The sequence below is a fragment of the Rhipicephalus sanguineus genome, chromosome 1 (assembly GCF_013339695.2).
Source record: "Rhipicephalus sanguineus isolate Rsan-2018 chromosome 1, BIME_Rsan_1.4, whole genome shotgun sequence".
Classification (NCBI taxonomy): domain Eukaryota; kingdom Metazoa; phylum Arthropoda; class Arachnida; order Ixodida; family Ixodidae; genus Rhipicephalus; species Rhipicephalus sanguineus.
The window spans coordinates 196,791,736-196,810,376 of record NC_051176.1 but is presented as its reverse complement, the minus strand read 5'-3'; the positions used below and the strand labels follow the sequence as shown (position 1 = coordinate 196,810,376).

The 18,641-nt window shown below is 42.9% G+C and overlaps 1 protein-coding gene across 1 annotated transcript in view; it reads left to right on the top strand.

Moving 5' to 3' along the window:
• Window positions 1-17,611, top strand: part of LOC119381064 (integrator complex subunit 8-like) — a 39,661-nt gene extending 22,050 nt beyond the window's left edge. Inside the window, exons 6-10 of the mRNA XM_049412323.1 lie at window positions 1,775-1,872; window positions 4,968-5,029; window positions 6,035-6,153; window positions 11,222-11,376; window positions 15,125-17,611. Of these exons, the coding sequence (XP_049268280.1) occupies window positions 1,775-1,872; window positions 4,968-5,029; window positions 6,035-6,153; window positions 11,222-11,376; window positions 15,125-15,424 (734 nt within the window). The 3' untranslated portion in view covers window positions 15,425-17,611. The remainder of the gene's footprint in view (window positions 1-1,774; window positions 1,873-4,967; window positions 5,030-6,034; window positions 6,154-11,221; window positions 11,377-15,124) is intronic.
• The last annotated feature ends 1,030 nt before the right edge of the window (window positions 17,612-18,641 follow it).

Sequence of the window (18,641 nt, the reverse complement as noted above, 5' to 3'; positions counted from 1 at the left end):
GAACTTTCAAACAGCTCTAAAAATGGACAACTATGTCCATCTAGCGGAAAACATATCAAGCCAACGCCAGCTTTCCAGAGGAGGCGTTGATCAAGCAAACAGCAAACGCTAGATAATGTGCTGCCATCTGTGAGGCATTGTGAGACTCTTCATGGCCTCCGAGATGGCGAGGGCGCGGTGTGTATCTTGGAGGCCATGCGACTCTTGCTTTAGATCAAAAACCTGTACCATTCGCGCGCACGCACGGTGTGTCTGTGCGTGTGTGTGTAACAATACACATTAATAAGTATGCACTTAGTGGTTGAAGTGCGCACTAGGGGCCGGATTTCGCTATTGCGTTCAACTCTTAAAGGCGAAGCTTAAGGGTCCCCCAATTTTTTTATCTTCTTTTTGGAAGTCTTAACATAAGTTTTGTATGCTAGGGCTGAGTAAACCAGAGTGCAGTTCACAGCCAGCATACTACGTAAATGATGAGGCATGACGTTGCGTACGTGCTGCATTGATGGCCATGTGGGGGAAGTGGAAATTGGGCCCATGGCCGGCTGGCAACTGCTGTGAATGCCTACCAATAATTTTATGCGTCTGCTTACTGAACAGTGTGGTGTAGAGAGAGAGAGAGAGAGAAGGAATGTAGGAAAGGCAGGGAGGTGTAAGCTCAGCCGTGTGGTGTAAGCTCAGCTGTGGCTATCAATCCAATAAATCTCTCAACTCATTTATGCAACACAGCCTAAACTGACGATGGCGTTAGTAATGATCATGAAGTCTCTGCACTCCAAAACAATTTGCAACCTACGTCATGCTGCATGAATCAATGCAAAATGCATGCGTCGTTTCGGAAATTATAAACTTTCAAGGAAATTTTTAATGGAGTGCAACACTTAACAAAAGTATTTCAATTAATTTTCTGGTGCAGTGGCACTCTAGAAAACAACCAAATTTATTTTAACATTGCAATGTGCTTTGCAGACTGCCCGTTTACTAAGGCGTTTTCACCTGTGTCCAAAAAGAAACCAGTAGGCAGCTGCAGATCTGTATACGGTCTGCCACCAGTGGTTGCATTATTTTGCATTTCAAGGCTTCAATGAATATAAGCCTGCCTTATGTATGGCCTACATCCAGTAAATGTTCTGAAAAGGAAGGGCAGGCCTTACACAAGTAAATGCAGTAATCCAGTGTGAATTGGATTTGTCAACCTTTGCTTCTGGAAGAATTGCATAAAACATGAAATGTGTTGAGGGTGATTGAGAGCCGATGAAAAATTTTGATTAAAAGATAGACGAACTACATGCGGGCTGCCACACAGCCCGCCTAGAGCTGCCTGGCACTGGCATGCCTGGCTCTTGAATTAGGTCATTTTGAAATGCAAAATATTTAAGGAAGTCTGTCAATGACCTCCCAACTACTATATCGAACATTCTTTCACCAACTTTCAGATAAGTACTTGTATTTTATCAACACTGTGTGTTGGCATCTTTTTTTCTGTCTCTGTTGGCTGTGGCACTGCTTCACTGCTGTTTTTTTTTTTAATTCATTATAACTGAGCTGACATGGCAACCAGGTCATTTGTAAATGGAAATTGGCTTTTTTCAAGTTTTGTTGATTAATAAAGGGTTAGTACTGAGAAAGAGCTTATTTTAAGAGTGACCACCATAAGTCTAACTACACCACCATAAGGACCACCATAAGGTCTAACTACAGCATGCATGCATATGGCTGTGCAGGCTAAAGTATTAGTTCATGATAAAGGATACACTGTGTTTGTTGACATGCTTAGTTCCTTACTCCTTTTCTCTTTGCTTGCTTCTAAACAAGGACAACTTGGCTTTGACAATACTGTTGTCGTGCCTTGCCAGGATATATAATATCTTAAGGGTAAGTATTTTTCCTCTGACATGCATTATTATCACTTTGGGTTTCAAGAAAATATAAACTGAACATAGTATTTCTTAGTTTACACATCTGTTGCATAGAACAGTGACCCTCCTATGTATCTATCAACTTACCTTGACTTGAAAGCTCACTCCGATAAGCTGACAGCTGCACCACCTTTAGTGCCACTTCATCTCTGTACTTGAATGATGCTACTAAGCAATTCCTGTATGAAAGGGACTTCTTCAGAAAAGGCCTCTCAACCTCACTGCCTTTGAGTTGGCATTGAATGTGCCTGCTTATGACATTTTAAGCAATAATCAATGAGGAGAGTGTTTATGAAGCATAGCGACCTCCTCCAGCTGATCTGTGTGTGTGTGTGTTTGTGTGTGTGTGTGGATGCACACGCACACACAGAGTATACTGTCACTAAGCGCAACCTGAAGGGATAATTCGAACGTATTCTCGGGTCCCGACAAGCACGTGTATTGTTTAATGGCATCAAACACTCATTAATTTGGTCATATTTGGCCAAAACCCAGTAATGCGGACGGCCCTCAGAGTGCGCCAAGCGCGAAGTGCCGCAAATGTGCAATGTTCAATGCAAAGGAGCGAAAACGTATTCACAAACAACCGAAACAGCCGTGGGCCTTCAGAAAGGCGTGGTCTCCATCCGTTGTTGGCGACCAAGGCTTCAGCGGCTGCAGGAAACTTGTTTCGCTTTGGATTTTACTCAGCGTACGTGAACTGCGTGGGCGCTATCTATGATTGGTCGATAGCGACTGGGGTCAAAGCTGCCACAAGCAGTAGGTTCGTTTTCACTGTGTGCCTTCAGAACTGCCTATTCGCCATCGATGATTGTGCATTTGCAAGCCATGTTTATTCAGCAGCAGATTCTATACGTACTCAGCAAATTCATTGCAACTCTGGACGTAGACTGTGTGTGTGCCTTCAGGACTTCTTGCACGCTATGATCGTGCCTTTGGCAACCATGGTTTCGTTCACAGCAAATGCAGCACTCAGTAGCTTTGTTTTGACTTCAGGCAGTGCGCGCGCAATGTGACAAAACTCAAGCATTGTGGAAGCTGTTGAAGATCAAGAGCTTCAGCCACGTTCCGTATGCTGGCATAAAACTCGCTTGCTGCATTGTGATGAACGAACAATCAGTTGCTGGCCATTTTTCCGGAAAAAAAAAATTATCATCATGTGCGCGTGTTGGTCGTGGCGGTACGTAATAAAGGATGGGTTCAGAACACCTTTCGGCTTATGACACGGGGGTCTTGAGCCGTGGTCACACAGTGAAGAAGTCACGAATGATGAAAATTGCGTCTTTTACACTCCTCTTACGCAAAATATATACAATAAAAGCTCGTTAATTCAGATTTCATGGGACCGGAAAAAATGTCCGAATTAATCGAACGCCGAATTATCGAAAGTATCAAAGAAACAATAGACAAGTGTCTATTACATCAATGCACTTCAATTTTCTTGATGAATACATAAATCCTCCACTTATTTTGCATAAGAGCAGTGCAAAAGCCCCAATATTTGTCATCCTGCAGCTTAGTTCACTATGCGACCACGGCGCAAGACTTCCATGTTTAATTAGCTCGAAACATGATCTGCACCCCTCCCTGATTACCACTGCCACCAACAACACCGATGGTTTTTTTTGTAGGTAAAATGACCGGTAACTGATTGTCCATCGTGATGTAGCTAGCGATTTTTATGCCAGCATGCGGACCATGACTGCAGGCTCTTCACTTTCAACAGCTTCTGGCATGCTTAGTGACATTGCGTGCACATTGAGTCAAGTGAAAACGAAGCTGATGGGTGTTGGATCCACATGAGGACAAAACTGTGTTCACGGACTGATGAAAGTAGCGACACGGACTGTGCCGCCTCGTTTGGGTTGTTCGTGACTGCCGTTTTCGCTCTTTTCCTTCACATAATTGAGGTCCCTGGCGTGCACCGAGGATCATCTGAATTAACCAAGTTGTGGCCAAATAGGACCGAATTAGCGAGAGTTTGATGCCATTAAACAATGTATGTGCTGGCCGGGACCAAAAACACGTCCGAATTATCCGATTGAATTAATGAGGGTCAAATTAATGAGCTTTTACTATATATATTATGTATCACTCTATATCAAGTGGGCCTGGTCATTTTTCGACCACCTCCAATTATGCTGAAAAAAAATAGTGCTATTATATGTGAATGTGACAAATAGTTGTTGAGGCGGTCAAAAGTAACGAAAATAGAAACAAAAATCAATAAACTATCATAGTCATAGAAGACTGGTGCCGTCTGATTAAGAAAAAAATTGTTTCACAGTAATGGCTCAAAGCAGTAATTTTGTATAAATTAATTTGCATAACACAGTTTCACTGCTGTGTGCAAAGTTCGAAGCACCCTCTGGGCATCATAAAGATTTTTCCCGAAAAATACCACCTCAATAACTAGACGCACAAGAGGCCATTTCGAATATTTTTGGTGATGCGCAAGCGGTCATTTTGTATGTTTTGGTGCCTGACGTCATCACAACTAGCCATACTGGCTCACGTGAAGGCACCAGGATCGACACTGTAGCCTCACATCACACTAGTGTCTATGTCAGTGGGTGGGCCATGCGAAAATTGACATGAATATCAAAATAAAATGCCTCATCAGTATTTACTAAGCTTCACACTTGCTCAGAGCCGTCTCTGTATACAGGAGATTTATATGACGGACTCAACTTTGAAAATTTGTGTCAGTACTCCTTTAAACAACAATGAACGGTAAACTGAAGCTGCACATAACCATTGTTGGATACAACTTCAGAAGTCCGGAGAGGCCACTCCCAGATGCCTGAAGTGCGGCAGCCAATCACCTCCACAACTAAAGAAATAGTCCTGCTCGTGCACTCATTTATGTTCTTCGAAGGCGAGTTCACTGGCCGTCGGGCTCATGACGTCAATCTGGACTACGCGCCAATTGGTGCAGGCTTGTGTGCATGCCTTTGAGGAGGAAATGCCGTGGACTTCTAAAGTTGTATCTGACTATAGTGCCGAGTAAAACCTCCAAGTGAAGGTATCAGAAGACAAGTTGTATTACAGGAGGACACTGGGTCAGAGGTGTGCCTAGAGTACCCACAGCTGTGGCCAACAGTGATTAGCAGGTGAGCTTTCTCATGTGCATGATCAGTAATGTGGAAGACCAGTATAATTAGTGTTAGTGACAAGTTTACAAGTTTGCTTGGAGCAGGCTGGCATTGATGCTTTATTTAAAAAGGAGTAGCTGCTCTTATCACGTATTTGCATGCATACTTCTAAAATAAAAAATCTATAACAACATCAGTATAGCTACCCCAAGTTTTATTATGGTTTGCAGCAGTGCTGAGAGAAGAAAGCGTATAAGAGCTGCATTGTTGAAGAGGCAAGCAGTTAGGATTTCCAACTTTTAATTAAAAAGCTGCACTTCAGTCACAGTGAACCTGACTATAATTTAACCTAGTTTTGAAGTACTCAACTAATCATTTGAAGTACTCAACTAGTCGTTAATTTAAGGAGCTAATTCAAGGGCCAAACCACACGTACGTTTGCCTGCATGCAAGCTTGTGTTTATGCATTTATGCATGCATGGAGTGTTTGGGACAGCCTGTGCACATCAAAACATGCCACAACCGCAGAGGTATGTTCAAATTAGTGAAAGGATAGCTCATGCCACAACGCGCATTAAGCAGCAGATGCAGCTACACACAACTGTAGTGTGTGCAGTGCGACATTTGCTACATGCACGATCAGGCTGGTGTAAACACTTGTGCTCGTGTTCTCCAGTCTGGCCATGCTCTTGCTGTGGAGCAGCCTTGTCCTGCACCACCTTGTCTATGGATGTTTGCCAAATTGTGATTGTGCTTTTTAATTATCTGTCAATAGCTCGATAAAAAGCAATGTCTATTAGATGTCTGGCCTGTCTAGCCAGGAGCGAACATGCTCCAGCATACATCTCTTGCGGCTATAAACTGCCATTTCCCATGAGGCACAGCAAGTGCATGGCACACAGATGAACACCTGTGCTCGTCAGTAGGCGTGCATGTTGTCTGGACTTAAGGCTCTCTTTTTGACTGCTCATGCTTCATCGACTTTGTTGATTCTTACAAATGCTTTCTTTTTGGTGCATGCAGCCCATCAAACTATTGCCGGTCAACAGCGACTGATGTGTTTCATGCTACGCTACAGCACTGCCTGGCTACAAACAACTCCCATGCTGGATGGGTCAAAGTATTGGCAGACTTCTCCTATGGTATGTCCAATGCCCACTGGTGTTGCAGCTTCCTTGTTGTACTTAGGCATAAAAAAATGATGCAGCTAAGACAGAAGGCAAAACCATGATGACAAATTTTGATGTAATACCTCGTTGGTGCAGTAAACAGACCAACTTTTTCAATTCGTAGTTTTTCATTCACTGAAAGAGTTTGCTGTCAGTAGGCATGATATTGCTTTGCCATCCTTTTAGTGACAACCTCTGTCAGACCTATTGCTGCTTGAAAAATAGTAACTAAAATGTATCAGAATTGTAAATATGAGCAACCACAAGTCTTTTTGCTGTTACCACAAAAATGAACTGAATGGTTTTTTTTGTAGCAGTAAACAATTACTGCCTTTTGAAGGAGAGAGGGTGTTTTTTTGCCTGTGTATGCAGTAACATGTTAGCTTATTTTATTGCGATGTTGATAATTTTCATTCAAGTAAGTATCAGTTAGCTGCATTTGTCTATTTCTGAATAATCTTTTTTACCACTTGAAGCACAGTAAAAATTTGCTGGCTTATGTGGAACATGGTATCGCAAGAAGGTTATTCTAAAAGTTGTTTTGATGTGTAGTGCCACACAACTTTGCCCACAGATTTGTCCTCAATATGAAGTGGTTTTCATAGGCAACTTTGGCAGGTAAAACTTCTTTTAAGAGTCTCAAATTTATGAAGATCTGCCAGAGGAATCGTTTCTTTTACTGTCAAAACTACAATGGGCTTTTTATTGAATTTATTTCACTGGACTACCTTATAACTATACTTTGCAGTAAACATACTTGCACTAGTACATTGTAGGTATTTTCTAAAAATGACAAACTTAACAAAATGCAAATTTCGGGCTACTTTCAGCCCTGATTTGCTAACTGAGCCCGTTCGAGAAAAATGTCACACAGAGTACACAACATAAGCCTGTTTGTTGGAATTCCATTTTTGTCATTTCAGTTTGACTTATGTTTTAAATGAGATATGAGCTTTTTGATCATGGCCTTATGTGCGGCTTTGAAACACTAAGCTTCTCTTTTTTTTTATTGCATAGATTTTACTACTGGGGTGCAATATTTCTTGTACTTAACAACACGATTAAATCTTGGCTCAATTTTGATTTACCTATGTACAAGGATGTGCACAGTGCAAGTGTTTAGATTTTATTGTAGCTTGCAGCAATTTCAATTCAAATTGTTGGTAATATTGGTTACCGTTGCATATTGCCAGTTGGAGGATAACAAAGGATTTAGGGAGAAAGTTAAGGACCACACAGCATGCGATGGAATGGAAAACGAAGGGCATAACAACAAGAGATCGGAAGACAGAAGAATGGGTCAGAGAACAAGCTAGGGTAGCTGGTATTCTGGTTGACATTAAGTAAAAGAAATGGACTTGGGCTGGCCATGTAATGCGTAGGACAGACTTGGTCAGTTAGAGCAACAGAATGGATATCAAGGGATGGGAAACACAGCCGAGGATGGCAGTAAGTTATATAGAATGACAAAATTAAGAAGTTCACCGACATAAAATAGAATCGGTCACACAAGAGAGTGTAAGCTGGAGATTGCTGAGAAAGGCCTTTGTATTGCAGTGGACATAAAGTAGGTTGACACTGATGGTGATGGTGGTGAGAAATATTGGTTTTATTAACGTTAGGAGACCAGCCATGAATGTTCTTAATAGCGAATATTTTAGAAAAACATTTTATGTGATAAACATTTTTGTTAAATTGATGTTTGATTTCCGTGGAAGTATTTGTTTATATGTAGCAGTATAAAGTAAACCTAAAAAGATACGAATCACACGCCGTCATGTAAGGTAGTCTTATGATTAGGGCTCTGTGTTTTCAGATAAATCCGAAAAAATCCATTAAACACTAGCCGGTAAAATTTTTGACAATTCGGATTTAACCAATAAGCTCCCATTTTAAAAGGGCATTTTCAAAATTGACAATCATCAATCAAAAGCAGCGCACCTCCATCAGCAGCCGCAACCTCGTAAAGTATGCTTTTGTCTATTACAACAAGCTTTAAAGGTTGTAACACGAACAAACGTAGGTGTTTTGTATTCAAGTATTCGTGCTTTTATGTACATATGTTTGCGCGTTCAAACCTTCCAGACATCTAAAATACACTTAGTGTGTTCACATGTTTTTGTGTTCAGGTATCATCTCATCTAAGATTTAGGAGTATTGAGAATAATAATAATAGGTCCTTTATTTTTCATCAAGAAGATGATGGACGTTGGGAAAAAAAGCTGACAAACAGCCTGACTAGCTCCTTCTCCCCCCAAAAGTACACTTTGGCGAGTTTACAGCAGTGCACATCAACAGCCTTATTAACAAGGTAAATGAACAGGAAGTGAGAAAAAATGAAAAGATGGAAAAACAGGATTATCAGCAACAATGCAATGCATTTTCATTGGAAATATAATTAATAAGAAGACATTGCAACAACTTATAATGCAAAACTTAACACCGGATTTTGGAGAATTGGAAATTTACAAGCAATAAACTCCGATAAACGCCGAATTTCCTCCCAAAAAAATAAACGCCGAAAAACACCCTCCGAATTTCAAGAAAAATAAATTCTGAAAACACGGAGCCCTACTTATGATCAAAACAGACAAAAAGGAAAAATTAATTTACTTCAGGCTGAAAGAATTCCATCATGTTTGCGGCTCCAGGCACAAGCCAACAGAAAGACACATCCACAAAGTTTGTGATTATGCCACCTCAACACTAGACACATAGGAAGAAAGCGCACATCAAATAACCAGCAAGTATCTTGCCCAACCTTTGGATCCACTGCAGATTACCTCCAAGATAGGGTGTGCAGGTTTCTTCTCCTCCACCGGTGCACGCTTGGTCATAGCACTGCATCATGTACCTTTTGATGGAACCTTCAGCATTGGGCGCGGGAAGACTACACGCATTTGAGTGCACGCATGCTTTCACCCAAGAGCATCCGGCAAGCTGTCAAAAGGTGCACTTTATCACGTAACCTTCGACGGTGTTTTGCATCATCATCATCATCATCAGCCTGTCTACGCCCACTGCAGGGCAAAGGCCTCTCCCATGTTCCGCCAATCAACCCGGTCCTGTGCTTTCTGTTGCCACGTTATACCTACAAACTTCTTAATCTCATCTACCCATCTAATTTTCTGTCTTCCCCTCACGCGTTTGCCCTCTCTTGGAATCCAGTCAGTTACCCTTAATGACCACCGGTTATCCTGCCGACGTGCTACGTGCCCGGCCCATATCCATTTCTTCTTCTTAATTTCAACTATGATATCCCTAACCCCCGCTTGTTCCCTGACCCACTCTGCTCTCTTCCTGTCTCTTAATGTTACACCTATCATATTCCTTTCCATCGCTCGCTGCGTCGTCCTCAATTTAAGTTGAACCCTCTTTGTAAGTCTCCAGGTTTCTGCTCCGTAGGTAAGTACCGGTAAGATGCAGCTGTTATATACCTTCCTCTTGAGAGATAGTGGTAGACTACCATTCATGATTTGATAATTCTTGCCGAATGAGCCCCATCCCATTCTTATTCTTCTAGTTATTTCACTCTCATGGTTCGGCTCCGCGGTTACTACCTGTCCTAAGTAGACGTACTCCTTTACAACTTCCAGCGTCTCGCCACCTATCGCAAAGCGCTGTTCTCTGCCAAGATTGTTCCACATTACTTTAGTTTTATGCATATTAATTTTCAGACCTACTCTTCTACTTTCCGTATCCAGTTCAGTAATCATGAGCTGTAATTCGTCTCCCGCGTTACTCATCAATGCAATGTCATCAGCGAATCGCAGGTTACTGAGATACTCTCCATTAACTCTTATCCCTAATTTACTGTTTTACTGCCTTGTCCAAGTTTCCATCCTTGACTTCCAGCATTGACCATGGGAAAGCGGCACACATAGGAGCACATGCCTGCTCTCAACCAAAACAACTCGGAAGGCCGTCAGAAGGTGTGCTTTGTTGTGGGACTTCCACTGGTGTTTTGCACAACACATTTACCAACCAGGGGCGTAGCCAGGAATTTTTTTCGGGAGGGAGGGGGGGTTCAACAATATTTTATGTATGTTTGTGCGTGCGTTTGTTGTGTGCGTGTATATATAGGCAAGCAAAACCAAAAAATTTCGGGAGGCGGGGGGTTGAACCCCCAACCTCACCCCTCCCCCTTGGCTATGCCCCTGTTACCAACTTTCCCCAGCTTCCACTCTTGACCTCCACCAATGGGCACAGGAAGATGGCAAACCTCAGAGCATGCGCCAACTTTCACTTGAAAGGACTCAGCGAGCCATCAGAGGCAGCCTGGATGTAGTCATGCCATGTTTTCTCCTATTTTCTACCCTCTATGTATTCTGGGCCTGGGGCGGATGAACTTGACAGGGCAATCAAAGGAAAGATTGCCCGACACTGGATGTGTGGCGATCTGGCAACTACGGGTGCTGGACACCTCACTGGCCCTGTTGGCGTGGCACTGTATTAGGAATAGTCTGTGTCTTGCACATTATATGCGATGTATTTCCACCAAGAAATATTGAAAATTTGGATCACATCAGCATTCGTACCAAATGTCATCATATCGCCGAGCTTTTCTGCAGGTTGCCTTATGACACTCTCCATGCCTGGCATCAAGGCGAACCTTGCGGAAGAGGCCCTACTTTCCAGACTTTCAGGGGGGACAGCTAATTAACCAAACAAGATATTCAGAAACTAGGGTAATATTAAGAATAAATAGAAGAATGAATTCTATATTGTGGAAAAATTCCATCCAGTTAACTTTTATTGTTAATGAAAATGGGTCTCTGAGGTCCATCTCTCCTTAAGAGGAAAAGAAAAAGCTTTGCCAAAGAAATACTTTTTTTCACACCTTTGTAAACATATTTTAAGGATTGTGGTTCTTCAAGTGCTGGTGTGCAGCACTATGTTGAAGTGATTAAAGCCTGTAATCGAAGCCAGGTGTTTTTTTTTTCAATTATTGTAGTAGTATCCATAGGGGATGGGAGGAGCCTCTTGTTTCACGTAAAACTGTCACAGTAAATCTCATTTTTCTCCTGTTTATGCATAACAGCTCAAGGCCACCACTCAGCAGCACTCAAGCAATATCTGACTGCCCTGCTCATGAGCACTGACTACTTCACTCAGCCACCACCAAGGTCCCTCGCAGATGATGTCATGTACAAGAAGATGGCCCACTGCTGTAGCAAGTTGCAGTGTCACACTCAGGTTGGCATGCCTTCATATTTTTATTGGTCTTGGCGCAAGTAAAAAAATATTTAGTTACTAGTTTTAAACATCATGCAGCGAAATAATCATACAGTAGATCATTAGCGTAAAACAGTAAAACAAATAGTAGTGCACATGCGTATACATAATTTACATTCACCGCTTATTGAAAGGCACATGTCTACAGCATCTGATCCGTCTGTACTGTCATGTTTAGTATGAGTTTCAGTGCACAAGCTCTCCAGGAAAAATGGAGGGAGGGGGTTTCACCATTCCAGAACAGTGCATACTCCCTGCTGTTTTTCTTGTGTTATTCACGCTGGCCCGCCGAGCAACTCATTAGAAAAACAATACAAAATAGTAGTTACAAACCCGAGGCAGTGGTGCACTATGGTGAAGCATACTGCACCAGCAGCCAATTTTCTCCACGCTGCTCAGCAGGTCAGTGTATTATCACTTGAATAAGAAAGTGCGGGGGTATGTGCCTTGCTGGAATGGTGGATTGCTCTCCACTTCTTTCTCGAGAGTGGTGTTGCAGCCATGTCTTGGGCTTTGCACGTAATATTGAACATGATAGTACATCAGCGTGCAAGAGCATCACTACATGGACAGAGCTCAACTGGATGCGCTGGGTGTTATCATCTGTTGATGTGACTGCATATGTGTCAATATCACTCCATTTTTGTGGCACCTCTATCTAACAGCGTCGACATATTTTAGCAGGGCACTCAAACTACCATAGTACCTCCTGGCCAGCGCTGGTTTGCTTAATGAAGATGGGTATAGTAAAAAAAATGGCTATAAAAAGTCTCTTTGTTTTATATAAATTGATGTGAGTAGGTGGGCGTGGTGAAGAAAACGGAAAATATTATAAAAAAGGGGGCTAACAAATTGAGAAAATCCAGTGTATGTGTGAGAATCAGTTATAAATGGAGCTTGCTTTCGTGTTTACTTGAATATCTTTCCTTCAGTTCTCACCTATGTGTAGCTCATCGCACCTCACTTAATGCATGCTCTGGTTCAATTTAGTTCACTTAACTATGTCTGTTCAGGCCGTTACCGATGCACATGTTCATTCCGGAAAATTGTCCAAGGATGTTCACATACCCAGTATCACATGGGCAGTTACACAAACACAATGGCCAAAGTTGTCTAAATGGACACTTACCCAGTGGTGATGGCCAAAATGGTCTTATGCTGGACATAATGCAGTAGTAAACAGAACTTTATTTGGTGAGACACCAGCCAAGCAGACAAACCAAGCCCTAAACCCCCAGAAAAGTAGGCATAGAAAGATTTGTTTAACAAAGGATGTGTGCTCATTACGATGCACACTTGTTGCATTTAGGATATTTGGGTATTTTTTGCTGTATCGCTGCATAAGTAAGGATGGGAATGCTGTCCTGTGTGCAAGCCTGTGTGAGCTATTTGGCAAGACAGCAGCAGCAACAGCAGTGGGAAAGTTGAAGAGGCAAACAAAGCTTCGCTTTCAAAATGTGACTTACTGATGATGGTTAAAAAAATGGTCACATTATCAAAATTTCAACACACATTTTTTGTAACTGCAACTATTGCTGTGTGCATGGCTGCCTTGAATTCTTACTGGAGGTTTCCTGTCATGGTGCTCCTCGTAGCAGCATGTACAGTCGCGGTCAAAATTTTGAAGACCACGGGATCACGTGGCAAAGAGTACCGTGGCACCTTCTGACGGCTGCTTGTGAAGCTCGAGAGTGTGCACTACGCACGCACGTTTTTTTTTACCTGCCAGCCTGCTCGTTCGCGCGCTCACTTCATCTTCACGCACACCAGAACACCACAGGAAGCGCTAGGTGCCACTTCTGCAGTCGCTGCGGAAGCACCGAGCGATGATATCATGCCGAAAAATACGTAACTTGCACTGGCAGTGCTCTGTGCACCGCACACCTTGTTCTCAAATGCTCCACTGCGCGAAAAACACGCCTTGCTTCAATTTTTCTCAACTCAACATATGTAATATGTTTAGTAGGACTGACAATTGGACTTTCTGGGATTCTTTGTTGTTTGTTATCTGTGTGTGGCCACGTGTGGGGTATACGTATATGTTCTGTGCATGTGAATAAAAATTCAGTTGAGAGTTCAGTGCTTGTGTTTCGTGTGTTCCTTCATGATCTTGTCTTACTTCGTGGCACCGTTTTGTGATCATGAATATGTGATATAGTTACCCAGCAGCTTTCATTTGTGGAACACATGCATGCTGCAATTTCTTGTGCTCGGTGCAAGTATCCTGCTCCCATTCATATACACTATGAAAGAAGAAACTCGGCATCAACTGGTTTGTAGCCCAAAGCTACAAGGAAATGCACATAGATTTCAAAAAAAAAGAAAACCTTGCAAGCTGATGAAAAATTCGTCCTCGACCCCAGGCCAGGGCGAAGTTTTCAAGTAGAAAAGATTTTACAGCACAGCTGTTATGCTTGAAGTTTGTCCGTGTGGCATGGAAATAAAACTATCATCATTACAAATCGGCACGTCCTCTCTTCGTCAAGCCAAGGTAAGCTTAAATGAGCCTAGTCAAACCCTAATCAAACCTAGTTGAGGATGGTGACACCTAATTAGCCAAGCATAGATAAGGTAATTAAGTCAAATCCTGATTAGTCCTAATTAAGCTGAGTTGAATTCTTAGTGTAGCAAGTGAGGTAAATTTTACCGACCCAAATTCTAATTAAGGCTAATTAGTGTTAATTGAGGCTATGAGTAATTAATGCTAAATAAAAAGGCTAATTAAGCCCATTTGGGCTTGCAAATGCGAGTTACTTGAAACCAAGCCAAACATGCTAATTAGCTTGATTAAGCTAATTATTCTAATTAGCTTAGTCAAGTAATAAGCTACTGGAATTGTATTGATTCGGTGCTGCTCCGTGAGGGCTAATAGATAACCAATCAATGCCATTCAGTAAGCTAGTGCCCGAAACTTGGTTTACGAGAAAAATCACGTGAACACTTCATGCATTGGTGTGTCGATGCACATATCATTTGACCTAGCAACACTTAGCAAAACTTAGAAAAACCTGACCAAGCCAGTAGCAGCTACAGGCCCACCAGCACTGCTGTGATCCAGCTTTGCAACTTAGTGCACTTAGTGCAAGCTGCGCTAATTTTTTCTTTCAGGCAAATCGTTCAGTGCTTTCATGGCGGCTGCAAAAGTGCACCTTGCACTTTCTCTGCCGTTCTGTCGTGCAAGCAGTTGAAGCAACTGAACGAGCAAGCTGGCAGGTAAACAAGGAGGCCTGTGCGCAGTGCGTGCTCTCGAGTTTAGCAAGCAACTGTCAGAAGGCGCCGTGGTACTCTTTGCCACGCGCTCCCGTGGAGTGTGCGCTCTCCGTACTGTACATGTGAAATGATAGCAGCTTCTTCCTTTTGGTGTTTTGGTGTGCATCTTTTGTGGTAATTGTGTCATGCTGCCTTGGACAAGACAGCCCTTCTTCGCAAGACTACAGTGCAGTATCAGCATTGGATTGTACCCGCAAACTCAGCAATTGTCAAAGCAGAAGGTTTTGTCCTTTCTTAACAAGCAGAAGCTGCTTTATGATATCTACACTTAGATGGCGAAATGCAAGGATATAGCCAATGATGTGTAATATGTGTTTTAATAAAGAAAAAAATTCTGTGCTTTTGAATGGGAAATGTGCTTAGAAATATTTCATTATACAATTACAAAAAGGCAAATTGGTGAGTGAGTAGTTTGTTAATATACTGTGGTTTGCTGCAGGCTGCCCTGCTCTGCCAGTTGATGGAAGAGCCTGACTATGGTGCATCATTCAAGTCTCTGAATGAACGCCAGTGCCAGGACAGCTGTGATTCACTCTATGAGCATGTGTTTGATGTAACACTGCTCGAGTTCCTGGTGCACCTGCACACACGGCGTGGCGAGTTAGAGTCCCGCCAGAAGGCACTTCACTGCATGGGCTTACTTGAGCTGAATGCCAGCAACAATGAAGAGATCCAGCGAGAAGCTGCCAATGTGCGCCGGGGAAACTTTCTGCGAGTCATGGCCCGCCAGTACCTTTAGGCGCATTTGTCACACATTCATGCACTTTAACAGCAGTTTCACATGGAGCCACATGCATCAGAACTTGTTCGACTGTAGCATTGCATGACTGCGCTAGAAGTGTGTATGTACAGCTATTTGTGTTTCTATTCAGCATCTATTTGTTGTTGCGTAGATGAATTATGTTCATTTGACCTTCACAGCAGTAATGAACTTAATTGAATTCTTTTTGTCAAATTAATAAAGAAGAGGCAGGATCCAAACACATCAAGTTGGCATTCAAGCTAGCAAGTGGCATCCCTGAGTGTGGTGCAGCACTTGTACCAAAATTTATCATGGTAAAAAGGTGGTAAATGTGGACTGACCCATATTGGGAAAGAAACTGCTGCATTTATTTTGTGTCAAGCTATATGCAAAGAGAGCATGGTGCCATCCATGATGAGGCGTACTCATGGCTTCGATGGTGATCTTCAGCTTGGAAATTGAAGTGGGCAGTTCATAAAGTTCGTTCATAGTGTTGCTCTTCGCCTTTCTCCTGCATTATCTTAGCTGGAAACCATTACTAGTGCATGTGATATTTTCAGTATTTTGCTTTTCTAAACTGTGATTGGGTGCCATTGAACTGTAAGGTGCATCCTTTGCAGTCAGATGGTCACTCTGAGATCTCCTTAAACGAACCCTGAAGCGGTTTTGATGATTTTCTACAAATGCACTGATCAAGTAAAGCAAGTCCTAAGGATCAGACAGATTTAAGCTCTCTGCGTCAAGTGTGTAATTTGTTACAAGACTTTAAACATGCGAATCGCTACAGATCACAGTGGCGCAGCTGAACGAGTTTTTAACTTCCAGTTTCCAATCTACATAGCAGTGTTCCATTATATGTAGCACTGGCGGCCGATCTGATTGCATATGTTCAGTCTATGTCACTGAGCATCGGGTGGGCAGCGAGCGTCGTCTGCCTGCATTGCAACATGTTCTGTGTTGACATGAGCTGCACGGCAGTGTTTATCTCGGTAGTTTATTTTCTCGGACACGTTGAATTGCCCTCGCTGTGTTGTGTGCTGCAAATCTTGCGATTGGTGACTTGCAAAGCTGCAATATCATGTAAGGCATGTGGCGAGCGGACTCTCTTCAGCTTGTCGGGGCAGTGAGCGTCGGGCTCTCGCTATCCGATCAATGCCAGGATCCACGCATCTGCAGCTGTAGCTTCACACCTGAAGACACAGTCACATTGCCCAAGTTGATGCTTATCAGTGATCACTCTCAAATACTTTTTGTTTGTCCACATACATCTTGGCGTTTGCAGATTGTTGGCGTACAGGAGAATAAAATAAGAACAGCTGGTAGTTTTGTGGCTCTTGGCGGAGCAGATCTCAACCACTCCGCAATCCGCTTCATCTCCACTGCTTGGTGGTGCACTGCTGGTGTTGATTGTGGAGGCCATGGAGAGAGTAGCGCAGCTCAGCCCGTCGAGTATGTTGCTGTTGCCAGTGACGGCTGCGTGTTCTATGAGTTCAGGAGGAAAGGCAGTTCCAAAAAGGAGGGTAACATATAATTGCCTGTAGCTGCCTTGATGCAAGGTGCGTCGTTTAATTTATGGTGCAAAAGATTTGATGGTGCTGTAGCCTAAACGCTGACAAAAGTTTAAAAAAAAACATTTCAAGGTCCCTTTAATGGATTCAAGAGGCCTGTGATTGGATTCAACAATATCATCCGGCTCGCCTATCATGTAGTCATGGAACTTGGTGCAGCCATGCACAAAGACTAAGGCTTCCTTCTCAATCTGAGCCTACTCTTGTGCTCCAGTAATTGACCTTGAGGAGCATGTGAGAAGATGCCCATTTTGTGGTAGGATTACCCTTACACCAGGCTGGCTGACACCCACCGACAGTCATACAGGCTTGTCTTGCTTAAAGTAGGCTAGCAAATGCACTTCCAACAGAGCTTGTAAAGTATGAAAGCTGGTAAGCATTTCCATGCAATATCCTTGAGGAGCGGCTCTCTCAAAGAAGGTGCCAGCAACATGTTGGTTATGAACCTTGACGTAAAGTTTACCATCATGAGGAAACTTTGTTATTCATTGGACGACTTGGGGATTGCCAAAATGTCCTGCACATAGTGTGGGTCAAATTGCAGTCCACTGCAACGAGGACACGTTCTAAGTAATGCATTTCTTTCTGAAGAAAGCAACTTATTTTCAGGGGCGTAGCCAAGGGGGGGGTTGGGGGGGTTCAAACCCCCCCCCCCCCCCCGAAATTTTTCAGTTTTGCTTGCGTATATATACACGCACACATACAAACATACGCACGAACATACATAAAGTATGGTTGAACCCCCCCCCGAAAAAAATTTCTGGCTACGCCCCTGCTTATTTTGGTTCAGCCAGAGATTCGTGTTGTAGAGACATTTCGGCAGCTTGTCAAGATAGCCTGTCCCTGCTCTGTAGCACTCCAGACAAGGACTAAAGAAGGAAATTCAAGGGCTCATTTCTTTGTTAAACATGACCTTAATTAAAACCTTATTTAACACGACCTTAGTTAAAGCCACACATAGTTTATACATTTATTTTGTTATAGCACTTCGTCTTCCATGCCAGAAGGATGGACACACAGTTTTCTCATTGAATTGACATATAAATGCTTACACATTTAAAAAATTATTCCCTCTTGAAATTCTGAGACTTGAGAATGTCTCTTGGCACTGGCATGGGATAATGCTGTCAAAGTAATCATTTGTTTAAATCTATTGGTTCTAAACATAATCTTTCTTGGTGTGAATGTTATGTTGCTGCACCACTCAGTTGGGTTTGTCACTTGTTTGGTCACTCCTGCCTCTTGCATTGTGTAATGAGTAAGGACCATCAGCATTCTGCTGTCTATAGTGCCCACCAAACTCAAGTACTCATTACTGAATTGCCTATTATAGCTTCTCCTCAGTGAACTGTTTACAGCATAGACCGCTTATAACGTAAGTCGCCGGAGTCGCGAATATCCGCGCTATAAGCGGTACCGCACTATAACCAAAACAACAGTTTTGAAAGGTTGCACGTGTGCAAAACATGACCAACGGGTAGGCGCGCGATTCCGACTATCGAGGCATATGCGACTGGGACGTAAGTTTGCGTCTGCTTACATTTGGAAATGTTGAATGGTTAGCGTCCGCGGACCTGCGGTGCCGACGTAACGAACGCGGAAAAAATGCGCCATCACGGGAAGTCGCTGCGGTAGCACACTGCGCG